Consider the following 15,405-nt stretch of genomic DNA (forward strand, 5'->3'; position numbering starts at 1 on the left):
GATCTTCTAATGGTCAGTATGAACAGGAGGAATCATTACAGTAAACATGATGAAGGGATCTTCTAATGGTCAGTATGAACAGGAGGAATCATTACAGACACATAAACACACTTCCTGTTTATTTGGGTTTCTGACTGTTGGTGGAAGACTTCAGATTGTGTGAACTTGTCCTTTAATGTGGCTCCATCACTGCAGACAGAAATGAGTCTCTGCTGCCACCTGGTGGATATAACTAGGTGATGAAGTCATCTCACTAACGAATGATGCAGCTTTATGATCAGTGTGTGAGTCGTTTCATAATGAGCTTTAATTAAAACCAGTTTAAAATCTATAAAACATTACAGGACAGAAAAAAAAACAAACTGAAGAAATACTCCTGTGACTGGAGTCAGAACCATTAGAAGGAGAAAATAACTCTAAATATTCTCACACTATTTAAACTGCAGTAAACATGATTCAAACTGATTCTACTGATATAAAACGTTCTTACTTTGATGCAGATATTTAAACTAACGCCTTTCTCCTTTTTATTCAGTGAAACCTAAAATTACAACATTAGACACATTTAAAAACATAAAAACGGGGACAATAAGGCAGCTTCATACCTTCTCAGCACCGGATCTCCTCACTGTGTCACCTGTGTCAGCTCTACATGAGGGAAACAGCTCACTCAGTCATTTCTGCTGATGATCTGCAGACGAACCAGCTGCCAAATACAATCTCTGAAACTGTTGATTGAACTGTGCATGCTCATGTGTCGGGATACAGAAGGGTTAATGATCAAATCCACCACATATGCACCATAAGGGCTAAAATAATGGGGGGAGAGCTTCTTTGAATCAGTCATCAAAGGTAAATGTGACCTGGTGCATATTGGTGAGCCGGTCTGTGCTGCTCGAGCCTCCCTCCAGACGTTCCAGCATCGACGTAGATGAGCTTGGACCGAGGGAACCGCCACCTCGCCTTCTTGGGCAGGAAACAAAGGCGGCTAATAGCCCAAAACACAATGAAAAGGAGACAAACGTGTGACTGAGCTGTGCTGTGAATTGTGTGCGTACTCGATCCAGGAAGATGGAGATGTTTGTCCATTGGTCTGTGGATGACACTCAGAACAGGCTGGATTTGTACATTGCAGTATAAGTACTCTTATTGCAGTAAAGTATCTGAGTACTTCTTCCAGTACTGCAGAGGATCATGTGACTGTTAACGGTCAACATTTATCAGTAGAGTGTCTGGATGAGATTAACTTTGGTTTTACCTGCTTGCAGTTAATGTTAATGATGTTTGTTTAACCTTCGTGTCGTCCTCCCGGGTCAAATTGACCTCGTCTGTTTTGACTGTTCCTTCTTTCCTCCCTTCCTTCCTTCCTTCCCACTGTCCTTCCTCCCTCCTTCTCTCTTTCGTTCTTTCCTCCCTTCCTTCTTTTCTTCCTCCATCCCTCCTTCTCTCTTTCCTCCCCCGTACCTTCCTCCCTTCCTTCTTTCCTCTGTCCTTCTTTCCTTCCTTCCTCCCTTCCTCTTTTCCTTTCTCCCTCCCTCCCTCATTCCTTCTTTCCTCTGTCCTTCCTTCCTTCCTTCTTTTCTTTCCTCCCTTCCTTCCTCCCTCCTTTCCTTCCTTCCTTCCCTCTTTCCTTCCTCCGTCCTTTCCTTCCTTCTTCCCTTACTTCCTTTCTCCCTCCCTCCTTTCCTTCCTTTTTCCTCCTTTCCATCCTTCCTTCCTCCCTTCCTTCCCTCGTTCCTTGACTCAAGGACGACAGGAGGGTTAAACTCGTCTGAATCTGAATTATTTCAAATGTGTTCAAACTGTTTAAATGTTGAGCAGCTTTTAACTGAGACTTCTCTGAGGCGGATCTTTGTCCTCATAACTATCTTTGTTCTTTAAAAACAACAAGCTCCACTCTGGGATCACATTTCCTTGTTCCCTCCCTTCAGATCTCCAGATTAAAGATGGGTGTAACAAACGTGTGATGCAGCACAGAACTGTCTTTTTCTGTTTTTCTGCAGAATCACGTGTTCAGATTAGAGTTCAAACTTATCAGGAAGCAAAGCTCAGACGGTCGTTGCCTCTGAGAGCTGGAATGGCGCAGAAAGATCAGCTGGACCGAGAAACTTTCTCTTGTTCCATCTGTCTGGATCTACCGAAAGACCCGGTGACTATTCCCTGTGGACACAGCTACTGTATGAGCTGTATTAAAACACACTGGGATGGAGAGGATCAGAGGAAGACTTACAGCTGCCCTCAGTGCAGACAGGCCTTCACACCGAGGCCTGTCCTGAAGAAAAGCACCATGTTAGCAGCTTTAGTGGAGCAGCTGAAGAAGACTGGACTCCAATCTGCTCCTGCTGATCACTGCTATGCTGGACCTGAAGATGTGGCCTGTGATGTCTGCACTGGGAGGAAGCTGAAAGCCTTCAAGTCCTGTTTGACCTGTCCTGCCTCTTACTGTGAGAATCACCTCCAGCCTCACTTAAAATCAACCAAATTAAAGAAACACAAGCTGGTGGAGCCCTCGGAGAAGCTCCAGGAGAACATCTGCTCTCGTCATGATGAGGTGATGAAGATGTTCTGCCGTACAGATCAGCAGAGTATCTGTTCTCTCTGCTCTGTGGATGAATTTAAAGGCCACGACACAGTCCCAGCTGCAGCAGAAAGGACTGAGAGGCAGAGAGAGCTCGAGGTGAGTCGACTAAACATCCAGCAGAGAATCCAGCACAGAGAGAAAGATGTGAAGCTGCTTCAACAGGAGGTGGAGGCCGTCAGTCTGTCTGCTGATAAAGCAGTGGAGGACAGTGAGAAGATCTTCACTCAGCTGATCCGTCTCCTCCAGAAAAGAAGCTCTGATGTGAAGCAGCAGATCAGATCCCAGCAGGAAACTGAAGTGAGTCGAGTCAAAGAGCTTCAGGAGAAGCTGCAGCAGGAGATCACTGAGCTGAAGAGGAAAGACGCTGAACTGAAGCAGCTCTCACACACAGAGGATCACAACCAGTTTCTACACAACTACCCCTCAGTGTCACGACTCAGTGAACCTACAGACTCATCCAGCATCAATATCTGTCCTCTGAGATACTTTGAGGATGTGACAGCAGCTGTGTCAGAGCTCAGAGATAAACTTAAGGACATCCTGAGGGACGAATGGACAAACATCTCACTGGCAGAGAAAGAACCAGAGCCCAAGACCAGAGCTGAGTTCTTACAATATTCACGTGAAATCACTCTGGATCCAAACACAGCACACACATATCTGTTGTTATCTGAGGGGAACAGAAAAGCAGAGCGAATGAGACAACAACAGTCTTATTCTAGTCACACAGACAGATTCACTTTTTGGTGTCAGGTCCTGAGTAGAGAGAGTCTGACTGGACGTTGTTACTGGGAGGTGGACTGGAGCGGAGGAGGAGGAGCTGATGTAGCAGTCACATACAAGAACATCAGCAGAGCAGGACGTGAATCTGGATTTGGACTCAATGACACATCTTGGTCTTTAGTTTGTGACACTGACAGTTATAATGTTTATTTCAACAGCATTAAAACTCCCGTCTCAGGTCCCGGTTCCTCCAGAGTCGGAGTGTACCTGGATCACAGCGCAGGTATTCTGTCCTTCTACAGCGTCTCTGGAACCATGACTCTCCTCCACAGAGTCCAGACCACATTCACTCAGCCTCTCTATGCTGGACTCTGTGTTGGAGCCACAGCTGAGTTGTGTAAACTGAAATAGACCGAAGTCAGAAGTCATCGGCTGATAGGGATATTCAACACTTTTTAAACTGTATGTATGTGTCGTTTATATCATCTGTTTCTTTAAATGTGACTTTTTCCTGTGTGTTTTTATCATAGACTGTATATAAGAAATGGACGTAACATGCGTGATGTCACCCATTGGTTTGTGGACTGCTGCTCGGAGGCCAATAGTATCGGATCTGAGCAGCGCCATCATGAAAATTTCAGGTGCATTCTGGGGAAAATAAAAACAGGGATTCTACTTATATGGGCATCAGGAGGAGCATGAGGCGCCCTCCTGAACCTGTGAACCAATCAACCTGTCAATCACCACGTAGTAGAAAATAGTAGAAAAATAATTATAAACTACAATTTGATTATAAAATAGTTGCTGTGAGTTAATATTTATATACTTTTACTGTAATACTGCATACTACATCGCTATAATACTGCAGTACTTTTACTGTAATACTGCATACTACATCGCTCATAATACTGCAGTACTTTTACTGTAATACTGCATACTACATCGCTCATAATACTGCAGTACTTTTACTGTAATACTGCATACTACATCACTATAATACTGCAGTACTTTTACTGTAATACTGCATACTACATCACTCATAATACTGCATACTACATCACTCATAATACTGCAGTACTTTTACTGTAATACTGCATACTACATCACTCATAATACTGCAGTACTTGTTGGTGTATCTGCTTCAAACTTTAACTCAGTGATTATTAATGAGTCAGTCAGTGTTTCATCTATTTTTAAAATGTATTTGTTTTTGAAAATCTTTTTCTTTTTTCTTCTTTATTTTTGAATTGTTCATCTTACCAACACGTATTTATCACTGACCCAGATAAAGTTTTTATACTTTACTTATTGTCATTATTTCATTTGATGCATGTTGTGCATGTAATATAAACTACGTAGTAATGACAACATAATTAATGTGATTAGGTGATACAGAAACAATAACAGTTAATTAATTTAGCAGTTAGTTAAAGTAAATCAATAACAATATTTACAGCAGATTTAAACTGTTGCAGTATATTGTCATTTTAAATTGATAGAAAACTGAATAAATAAATTAGTCTATATCTCCTCCTCCTAAAAAGTATATCATTACATGTGTCATGTGTTTAACCCAAAGAGCAACATTAAATAATATCTGATTATATTTTATATTAAAACACTTTGTAAAGTTTTATAGATGAACGTTTGTGTTTGATCCAGCAGGGGGCGACATCTCTCTACAGTCTGAGTCTGGATCGCTTACAGCAGGATTGCATAAGAAGAGAAGCTGAGTGATGAAACAGGCTGAAAGACAAACACACACACACACACACACACACACACACACACACACACACACACACACACACACACACACACACACACAGATAATATGGATCTCCATGGAGGGTTGAACTGGACTTGGTTGTGGACACTTCTGCTGCAGTTTTAACTGACTGAGAGGTGAAACATCTACAACACACATCCATAATATTGATCAGTATTGTTGATTTTTTCCTCAGCTTTCTGCTCATTAAAACACCTTCAGCACATGATGATGATGATGATGATGATGATGATGATGATGATGATGATGATGACGTGAAGCTGAGTCCTTCAAGGTTCAAGGTTCAAGGTTTACTGTCATATACGGCCAGAAGAAGAGCAGACACAGTAATAACAGTAAAAACAAAGATAATAAAGTTTAGTAGTTCAATGAAGTATAATAGTAGTAAAAAGTGATGCACCAGATAATGTGGTTCTGGATTTGTTCCCTGACCTCTGACCTCCGAGGTGCAAAAAAAATGACAGACTGGACATGTTTGTTTGTTGTTTTGGCCTGAACGAGAAGCTCAATAATTCACGACACTTCAGTGATGCTGCTGCGAGCCACGGTTGCCACGGTTACTGGCTCAGACTCCCCCCTGGTGAACGTTTGCAGCTGTTTAGGTTGGCTCCCAGCGCTCTCTCTCTTTCTCTCTCTGTCTGTCTCTCTCTCTCTCTCTCTCTCTCCCTCTGTGTGAGCTCCACCCGGCTGGAAGTGTTCAGCACCAGTCCAACCACAGCCTGCTGTACTGGTTTGCACACACTCTCACAGGAAACACCCCGAAGCAGGAGCTGGATGAGGACCAGTTTGGGATTTATAACTCAGCTTTTCTAACATGCTCACATCTCTCCTCTATCTTAATGCTCACGTATGTTTGTATGTTTGTATGTTTGTCAGGTCACATGAACCTGCTGAGAGAGGAGAAGATGAAGGGAAAAATGGGAGGAAATAGGAAGGAAATGAGGAGGTGGGAAAGGAATAAAGGAAAAAGAAGATAATTATGAAAAGCTAGGAAAGGGAAGGAGGTGAAATGAAGGAAATCAGAGGGTCATGGTTGAAGAAAGAAGAAGAAGGCAGGGAAGGAAATGTGGAGGAAAGAAAGGATATGAGAAGGTAAGGAGCAAAAAATGGGAGCTAGTGAGTAAAAACAAGGAAGTAAAGAAGGAAGTGAGGGGGAAGGAGAGGAAAGACAGAAGTAGGAAAGGAAATTAGGTGTAATGCAAGAAATGAGAAACAAGGAAATAAGAAGGTAGGGGAAAAAAGGGGAGATGGGGAGTAAAAAGGAGGAAGTAAAGAAGGAAATGAGGGGGAAAGAGAGGAAAGGAAGAAGTAGGAAAGGAATAGAGGGAATCAGGTAATGATGAAAAGCCAGGAAAGGGAAGGAGGTGTAAAGAAGGAAAGGTGGAGTTAAGCAGGGAAAGGAAATAAGAGACAAGGAAAAGAGGAAGGTAAGAGAAGGAAATGAAGAAGTAAGAAAGATAATTAGAAGGTAGGAAAGGGAAGGTAAGAAAGGTGATGAGGACGTGTTTTGAGAAGTAGGAAAGGAAAGGAGGAGGTAAGTAGACAACAAGAGAAGGAAGGAAAGGAAATGAAGTAAATAAGGAAGCAGTGAGAGTTCACGCCCCGGCGATGTGGCACCTCGGTGAACTTCGGCCTCCATGATGTCTTACTGCCGTTAACCTCAGAGGCTATCAGTGTTATCGGTGATGGCGGTGTTGCGTCTGGGCAGCTGTCCAGGTGTGTCAGCGAGGGGGGGGGGGGGGGGGTTAAGGGTCAGGTAAGTGTCACTGCAGGCTGACACTCAAACCGCTGCTTCTTCCTCCTTCACACAGCGTCCATGTTCGTTTGCCCGTTGACCTGATGACATCATCGATGAGGGGGTTTTTTTTGGCAGCAGACGGTCGAATGTTGGACGCTGACGTGTTCTTTATAAATGCACCGTTTAGAAGTGTTACTAAACTGCTCTTGCTTGCAAAAGAACAATCAAATGATGAATGAACGATGGTGAAATTTGGAGAGAAAAGAAACGACAAACGAAACTTCATCCGACTTTTTTTCGTTGTTTTGTTTTTTTAATTCTGTTTGAATCTTTGAAGCAACATTTCGCAGTGTGTGTTAACCAGCAGTCGGGTTTCCATATGAACAGTAGAGAGGTTTTCCTCCTGTTCATACTGACTATTAAAAGATGCACAGTCATTATAAAGTAGGTGATCAGCTTCTATTGATCTTCATCAGTGTGAGTTAGTCATATCAAGAGATATCTGACACATTTATAGTGTTTTTAGCATCAGATTCCCTCTTAGTGTTTCCCTGTTGAGCTGTGGTGGAAGTATAGTAACAAAAAGACTTTGCTACTAACAACACTGTAACGTTGAAACATAGAAGATGAAGATTTGACTCATCTGGACGCTGAAGCTTCAGATCAACTTTTAAATCCATGTTTCCACAGAAGGAGGACTGTGGGTTTAGTCCTCCATCACTTCCATTGTAAACATGATGAAGGGATCTTCTAATGGTCAGTATGAACAGGAGGAATCATTACAGTAAACATGATGAAGGGATCTTCTAATGGTCAGTATGAACAGGAGGAATCATTACAGTAAACATGATGAAGGGATCTTCTAATGGTCAGTATGAACAGGAGGAATCATTACAGAGAGGAAAACTGCATTAAAGACACTTAAAAATGATGAATCTGTCCTTTAAAGTGACTTACATCCACACTGTTGCTCTTTGCAGTGAAGAAACAATAAAAACTGCATCATAATGAACATCTGGAGGACAAATAGCTGGAGGACAAACAGCTGTGGAGTTAGTAACAGTTACAAACATAATCATGTCATATAAAACTAGAAGATTAGGAAACCTTTGTGAGAAACTGCTGAGAGAGGATTTGACATTTCTGCTTAAACAATGACTTAAAACAACAAATCAGCCATTTATTTAGTAATGATTTCAGCTCAAGGATCCTCACAGGAAGTTAAATCCAGATCTAATATCAAACACTGATTTAATTACAGACCATAAATGTTAATCAGCTCGTTCTCAAGCTGCTGCTCACCTGATAAAATGCTTATTTTATAATGGTGACGTCTGACAAATCATCATAAACGCAGGTTAATGTATAAAATGATCACAGATAAGACTGATGATGACATCATCTCTCTGCTGTCTGATCCATTACAGCAGAAAACACATCTATGTATATTTAATATAATTATTAAAATAATTAATATTTCAGTGTAAAATCTGAATGTTAAAAAAACAATATAATGTGAATTTATCACACGTCAAATATCTAAAAATCACATTTAGCCCTCCTGTTGTCCTCCCGGGTCAAATTGATCCCATCTCTTTTGACTCTTCCTTCTTTCCTTCCTTCCTTCCTTCCTTCCTTCCTTCCTTCCTTCCTTAATTTTTCCTTCGTTCTTCCCCTCCTTCCCTCTTTCTTTGCTCCCTTCCTTCCTTCCTTCCTTCCTTCCTTCCTTCCTCCTTACTCCTTTCCTTCCTTCCTCTTTTCCTTCTGCCCTCCCTCCTTACTCTTTTCCTTCCTTCTTTCCTTCTTTCCTCCCTCCCTTCCTTCCTTCATTCCTTCCTTCTTTCCTCATTGCTTCCTTTCTTCTTTCCTAACTTTCTTCCTTCCTTCCTCATTCCTTCCTTCTTTCCTCACTTACTCCTTTCCTTCCTTCCTCCCTCCTTACTCCTTTACGTCCTTCCTTCCTTCCTTACTCCCTCCTTACTCCTTTATGTCCTTCCTCTTTTCCTTCCACCATCCCTCCTTACTCCGTTCCTTCTTTCTTACCTTCCTTCCTTCCTTCGCTCCTCCTGTCCTTCCTTGACCTGAGGAGAACAGGAGGGTTAAATGAGATCATTTCAAGTACATGAATGAATGTTTGAGGCCCCAAAAATGAAATGATGAAATGATGAAATGATCCTAATGAGGTTCTCAGTCTGTTCAGCATTTAACAGAAAAGATGAAAACTTGTGATAAAGTTAAATGATCATCAGCAAAGTCAAAATGATTTAAACATGCAGCCTGTCTCACTGCAGCTTCACAAACATTCATTTCATCTGAAGACGTTTTTTATATTTAAAACATTTTAAAGTTTCAGCGCCTGCAGCGTCACCGCCTCGTTGCCGTGGTAACGCCAGCCTGACTGATGCAACTGCTGATGTTAAGAAAAGAGATCAAATAAGAGTGAAATCAAGCCAGTCATGTTACAGCGAGAGAGAAGAGCTTCCCTGTGTGACCTGCGGGGGGCGCCATCCACCGACTGACTGTCTGCAGAGTTCATATCTCAGCTGCTCAGTTTAACCCTCCTGTTGTCCTCGAGTCAAGGAAGGAAGGGAGGGAGAAGGAAGGAAGGGAGGAAAGGAAGGGAGGAAAGGAAAGGAAGGGAGGAAAGAAAAGAAGGAGGGGAGGAAGGAAAGGAAGGAAGGACAGAGGAAAGAAGAAAGGAAGGATAGTAGGAGGGAGGGAGGAAAGAAGGAAGGAGGGAGGGAGGGAGAAAGGAAAAGAGGAAGGGAGGAAGGAAGGAAAGAAGGACAGAGGAAAGAAGTAAGGGAGGAAGGTAGGGGGGAGGAAAGAAAGAAAAGGAGGGAGGGAGGAAAGAAGGAAGGGAGGAAGGAAAGGAAGGAAGGAAGGAAGGAAGGAAGGAAGGAAGGAAGTAAGGAGGGAGGAAGGACATAAGGAAGGAAGAAAGGGGGATGGAGGAAGGAAAGAAGGAAGGGAGGAAAGAAAGAGGAAGGAAAGAAAGAGAAGGAGGGAAGAAGGACAGACAGAAGGAAGAAAGGAAGGAAAGAAGGAACAGTCAAAACAGACGGGGTCAATTTGACCCGGGAGGACGACACGAAGGTTAAACATGAAATATTATCTGTTTTCTGACTCATTTAGTGTTAATTTATTCATTTTTGTTTGGATTTTAAGCTTCAGACGTTTTTCATCATCACCTCTTTGTTTTTCATATTATACTGAAACAATTATTTACCATTAAAACTCAAGATGAGATAAACAGAATTATATTTATACTTTAAATAGATATATATATATAAAAGGCTGTTTGTGTACAGATTACTATATGATGATGTCATATCTCAAACTCAGAATGACTAAAGATTATAACCTGGATGAGTCCTTATTGATATGAAATGTCTGATTAAAGCCGCTGTGTGCAGTAAATTTAAATCTTCAGCTGTCAGAGTTCATCACTGAGGACCGGGGAGGGAAACGTCTTTATACTCCATTAACTTTCAATTGAGACACACAAATATTTGGAGTGTGTTGTTGACGTCTCGGAGTCGACATGCAGCTGTTCTCGTTGTCCTCGCTCCTCCTGCCTCTGTGTCTAATAATGAGATATGAATATATATCAGTCTGAGTTTATCTGCTGTGTGCTGAAAGAAACAATCAGCGACACAAATGTGTTCCAGACATTTTCAGGAGGAGTGAGCTGAGGATCATAGCTGTCAAAACGGAGATAAATACAGAGCTGACATACAGAGTTTAAATACAGTTTACAGCTCAGCAGCTGAAGAGGAGGTTAATAAATACAATAAATAAATAGACTGTATATGTTTAATGTGAGTAAATTGACGGGTCAGGAAACGTGTATCCCTCCCCTCAGCTCAGAGAGTCTTTAACTTTAAAAGGGATTGACTAAATGTGTCTGATTCTGTTAATTAACCTGTCAATTATTTCCTTGATTAACCAATGAACAGAAGAAGAAAATCCTCAGAAAATGGTGAAAAATGTGCATCAGTGTTTCCCAAAGTCCAACCTGACGTTCAGTTTACTTTCACAGAGAGAAAAGAAAGCAGAAAATATTCCCATTTAAAGCTGCAGTTGGTAAGTCTTATAAAAGTAACTTTTTGTCATATTTGCTAAGACTGTCACTATGTAAAGACAGCATTACATGAAACTAGTAATCTGTAAACAAAAAAAACAAAAAAACAGGCTCATTAAGCCCCACCTACTGCTCCTACTGCAAATTGCCGGACAATTGGAACCAATCTGATGGAGCGTCTGACAGCCGTCAATCACTGCTCACGCACACAGGCCCCTCCCTCTTCCTCCTCAGCTCGGTCAAACCAGGTGGGGAGTTCCGGTCCTCTGAAATGAGGCCAACCAGGAAGTAACTTAAAACTGCATTCTATCAAAAGGCCACCAGGGGGCGACCGTTTTGGTGTCAAAAGGTCTTCCGTCTCTATACAAGTCAATGGAGAATTCACCAACTTCTCACTTGATTTCTAACCTCAGTAAACGTTTTCAAAATGTGTTTATGGTCTCAATCGCTAGTTTAAAGCCTTCTTCAATGCAGTATGATGTTCATTTGGGACATTTTGGCCTCCCTGATTTTATATGTGATGATAAAGCAGGGTATGCATTAGGGCGTGGCTACGTGGTGATTGACAGGTTGATTGGTTCACAGGTTCAGGAGGGCGCCTCATGCTCCTCCTGATGCCCATATAAGTAGAATCCCTGTTTTTATTTTTCCCAGCATGCACCTGAAATTTTCAAGATGGCGCTGCTCAGATCCGATACTATTGGCCTCCGAGCAGCAGTCCACAAACCAATGGGTGACGTCACGGATGTTACGTCCATTTCTTATATACAGTCTATGGGGTAAGCTCATATCTCCGAGAGTGGCTCCAGGAGCATAGAGAAAGTAATGGCGCAGCAGCAACAATCAGCGAGGACAAAACTACCGTTACCTCCGTTACCAACAACAGCATACACGGACTAGTGCCATCGCGCGCACCTCAGCCTCCTCTGGCGGAGGGACTTTGTGTGACTTTGGAGGCAGGGCAGGAGTGCAGCAGAGAGGGAGGGGGAGGGATCTGAAAGTTGTACTTCTTCAAATTTGATGCTAAGTCCTCTCTCTCCTCAAAGTTACCGACTGCAGCTTTAAGAAGCTGAATCAGAGAATTTGGTCTTTTATTCTTTAAAAAACACTTAATAGACAAAAAATGAATAGATTAATAGTTGACAACTAATCAATTAATCAATCAATCGTTGGAGTTCTGATGACGACCACATGACCAAACACAACCAGGCTGGTAGTAAACCGCCATCACAACTGATACGAACTGAAGCCAAAACAACAAAACCACGATCCAAACATGAACATGAGAGACTACAAGTTTATGAATCTAACAGCAGGTTTATGGATCTAACAGCAGGTTTATGAATCTAACAGGAGGTTTATGAATCTAACAGCAGGTTTATGGATCTAACAGCAGGTTTATGGATCTAACACCCGAATCCTGCAGACAGACAACAGGAGGAGCTGATTCATTTAACTGTTGGCAACTAATTGATCAATAGATTTAGTCATTGCAGCTCTAGCAGCAACGAAAACCCATTAATGCTCCTCCACTAATCAGAAGATCGGAGGTTCGATTCCCGGCTCCTCCGGTCTACATGTCAATGTGTCCGCGGGCAAGAACCCCAAACTGCTCCCGGTGGCTGGTGTGAATGTGTGAATGAATGATAGCCCATTCACCATATAAAGCCTTTAACATGAACCTTCACACAGATACTGATACTGTTCTAACTAATGAAATACTTTATGTCAACAACATTACGTTCCTCTTTACTGTCGCACATCATCAGTATAGAAACATAATTTCTCAGCTGATGATTAAAAACAGAAAAGGTTTTAAAGCCAGATGCAAACTTCCGATTCAAAGATGTGAAGCTGCTGAACTGTTAGAAGACAGCAGAGACTAAAATGATGATGACGGGACTTTGCAAAGTTTTAGGAGAGCAAACAGTCGTAGTTGAGTGATTTTTATTGTATGTTTATTTTTGCTGCTTTGTGTTTGCTTGTACTTACTTGTCCATCGACAGTCAGAGCAGACGAGCTCAGGCTGTAAGAGGAAGAAGTTCGTATATACTTGTTCTTTTATGAAGAAACATTCAATGACATTATATAAATGAAGGGTCGGAAGCAGGATGATGGACACACTGACTCTCCTGCAGAGATGAAGCACTTTTTTGCATCATCATCATCATCATCATCATCATCATCTCCGTGCTTCTTCCTCTTGTTTCCAACCGGTTTCATTAACCTCCAGCATCCATCGTGCTGAGCCAGCACTTTCAGCATGACACACCAACTCGCCAGCCGTTTCACAACCGCTGTATCGCTCCGGTTTCTAGAGAGAAGATAAAAATATACACAGAGCGATCAGATAAATGGAGAGCAGCGCGCGTTATGCAAGCTCTGCTGAGCTGCGTGGGGAGGACAGGACGAGTGATGGACGGCCTGCAAGCTCCGGACAAATCCCCCCCCCCCAACACCACCTCCTTCACCCACAGAGGCCCTGAGTGCTGAGGGGGGACAGCACGGACCGGAAGTAAACATCTATCTTCCAGAGGACAGAAACAAGCACATGTTGTACTTATAGTTTACTGCAGTATAGTTTGAGGTACTTGTACTTTACTGCAGTACAGTTTGAGGTACTTGTACTTTACTGCAGTACAACTTGAGGTACTTGTACTTTACTGTAGTACAGTTAGAGGTACTAGTACTTTACTGTAGTACAGTTAGAGGTACTAGTACTTTACCGTAGTACAGTTTGAGGTACTTGTACTTTACTGCAGTACAGTTAGAGGTGCAGATTTGACACAATGGATAATATAACAAGCTTTATAAATACAACACATTGTTAAGATGAAACCAAAAAGCAGTGTGTAGTCGGCTCACATTTCAGATGTCTATGAGTTGTTAACAGCTCCACCAAATAATGATTTCTCCCTCTAAACTTCTCACATGGTTTCGTTTGAATAAATGTTCAAATGATCCAATATTTTTGCAAGATTAAGAGATCAAGATCAAGATTAGAGGAAAAAGTCCAAAAACTGAAAACACATTTGTGTATTGTTTTTTCTTCTTTCCTAATAATAATAATAATGATGATGATGATGATGAGCGTTTCCTAATACTTGTCCTTGTACTGTTATACTCGAGTTCTATGTTGTATGGCAGACGAATATTCAGGGACTATTAAAGACAGTGAAGGGAGCAGTTGAACATATAAAGAAATTATAAGTTTTAATGCCTGATTTTTATGATTTTTAAGTATAAAAACTGAATGCATGGTTACGTGACGTCGTCAGTTCAACGTCTCAGTAACGTTGCTGATTGTGTTCGTGCTCAGTTCTTCTCTCTGTGGTTTACAATAACAGGCTCTCTGACAGCTTTGGCAGCTGTTTCAAACTGTTCACATTTCTAACCTGCTTTCACTTCCAGCTGATGGTGACTCAGCTGGATGTGTGACAGCTCTGAATTAAAAAACGTTCACTGTCGGTAACGTTAGCGCTGCCTCACAACCAGTCATCTGGACTTGCTTTGTTTAACTGTTCATTTTATGAAACCATTTAAAAGTCCCATCATCCCAAATTCGAAAGCCCCTGTTACTTACCCACATGTACAACAATGGACACGTTTGTTTGTTTTATGATTTTGATCTGTTTATCTCAGACTTCTATCAGGTTTTCCTCATGTGGGGACAAACATCAAGTCCCCATTAGGGATGCTCGATATTGACTTTTTTGCCGATATCCGATATTCCGATACTGTCCAACTCTTAATTTCCGATACCGATATTTGCAGGCTTTTTACACCAAAACTGTAACAACATAACATATCTCCTACTGTTGAATTAGCACATTATGCCTAATTATATTGTGATGCCCCACTGGATGCAAACATAAATGCAACATGGCTTTCCACATGTAAACACTGTCTGTGCAAAATAAGAGAACAACTTCAACTTAAGTTATGGAAAAAAGTGCCAATATGGCACTGCCATATTTATTATGCTGCTTTGCAGTCATTGCAAATTACAAATGTATTATCCGTAGGGAACACTTGGAAATAGTTCCAAACCACAGACATAAGCCCCGTTTCTGGAGGCGGGACCTTTTATAGGAACGTCCTCTCACTCGGTCCTCTCAGCTGTTGTGTCTCCAGCAGAGTAGGACCCAGATAGGACCCAGATAGGACCCAGATAGGTCCCAGATAGGACCCAGTGAGGACCCAGATAGGACCCAGATAGGACCCAGTGAGGACCCAGATAGGACCCAGATAGGACCCAGATAGGACCCAGATAGGACCCACCGGACTCTGACAGTGACGTCACAGAGGCGACTCGCCGAAAGCATAACAGAGAAAACAACGAGGAGGTAAACCTTCTATTTGGGTGTTCGTGTACATGGCGGTGGACGCTATGAACTTGTTAGCCACGGTTAGCTACGGTTAGCCACGGTTAGCTACAGTTAGCCACGGTTAGCGACCCACGAGTCTAGCGTGTTGTTGTTATACGTCAT

At 42.0% G+C, this 15,405-nt stretch overlaps 1 protein-coding gene across 1 annotated transcript; it reads left to right on the top strand.

Moving 5' to 3' along the window:
• Positions 1–2,077: 2,077 nt before the first annotated feature.
• LOC133999335 (tripartite motif-containing protein 16-like) lies at positions 2,078–3,715 on the top strand. The gene has a single exon (XM_062438572.1). The coding sequence runs from the start codon at positions 2,078–2,080 to the stop codon at positions 3,713–3,715; it is 1,638 nt and encodes a 545-aa protein (XP_062294556.1).
• Positions 3,716–15,405: the final 11,690 nt, after the last annotated feature.

Source organism: Scomber scombrus, chromosome 1 (assembly GCF_963691925.1).
Source record: "Scomber scombrus chromosome 1, fScoSco1.1, whole genome shotgun sequence".
NCBI lineage: Eukaryota > Metazoa > Chordata > Actinopteri > Scombriformes > Scombridae > Scomber > Scomber scombrus.

Bases quoted from the DNA above. Each gene is read 5' to 3' on its own strand.
- LOC133999335 (XM_062438572.1), top strand. From the start codon at position 2,078: ATGGCGCAGAAAGATCAGCTGGACCGAGAAACTTTCTCTTGTTCCATC.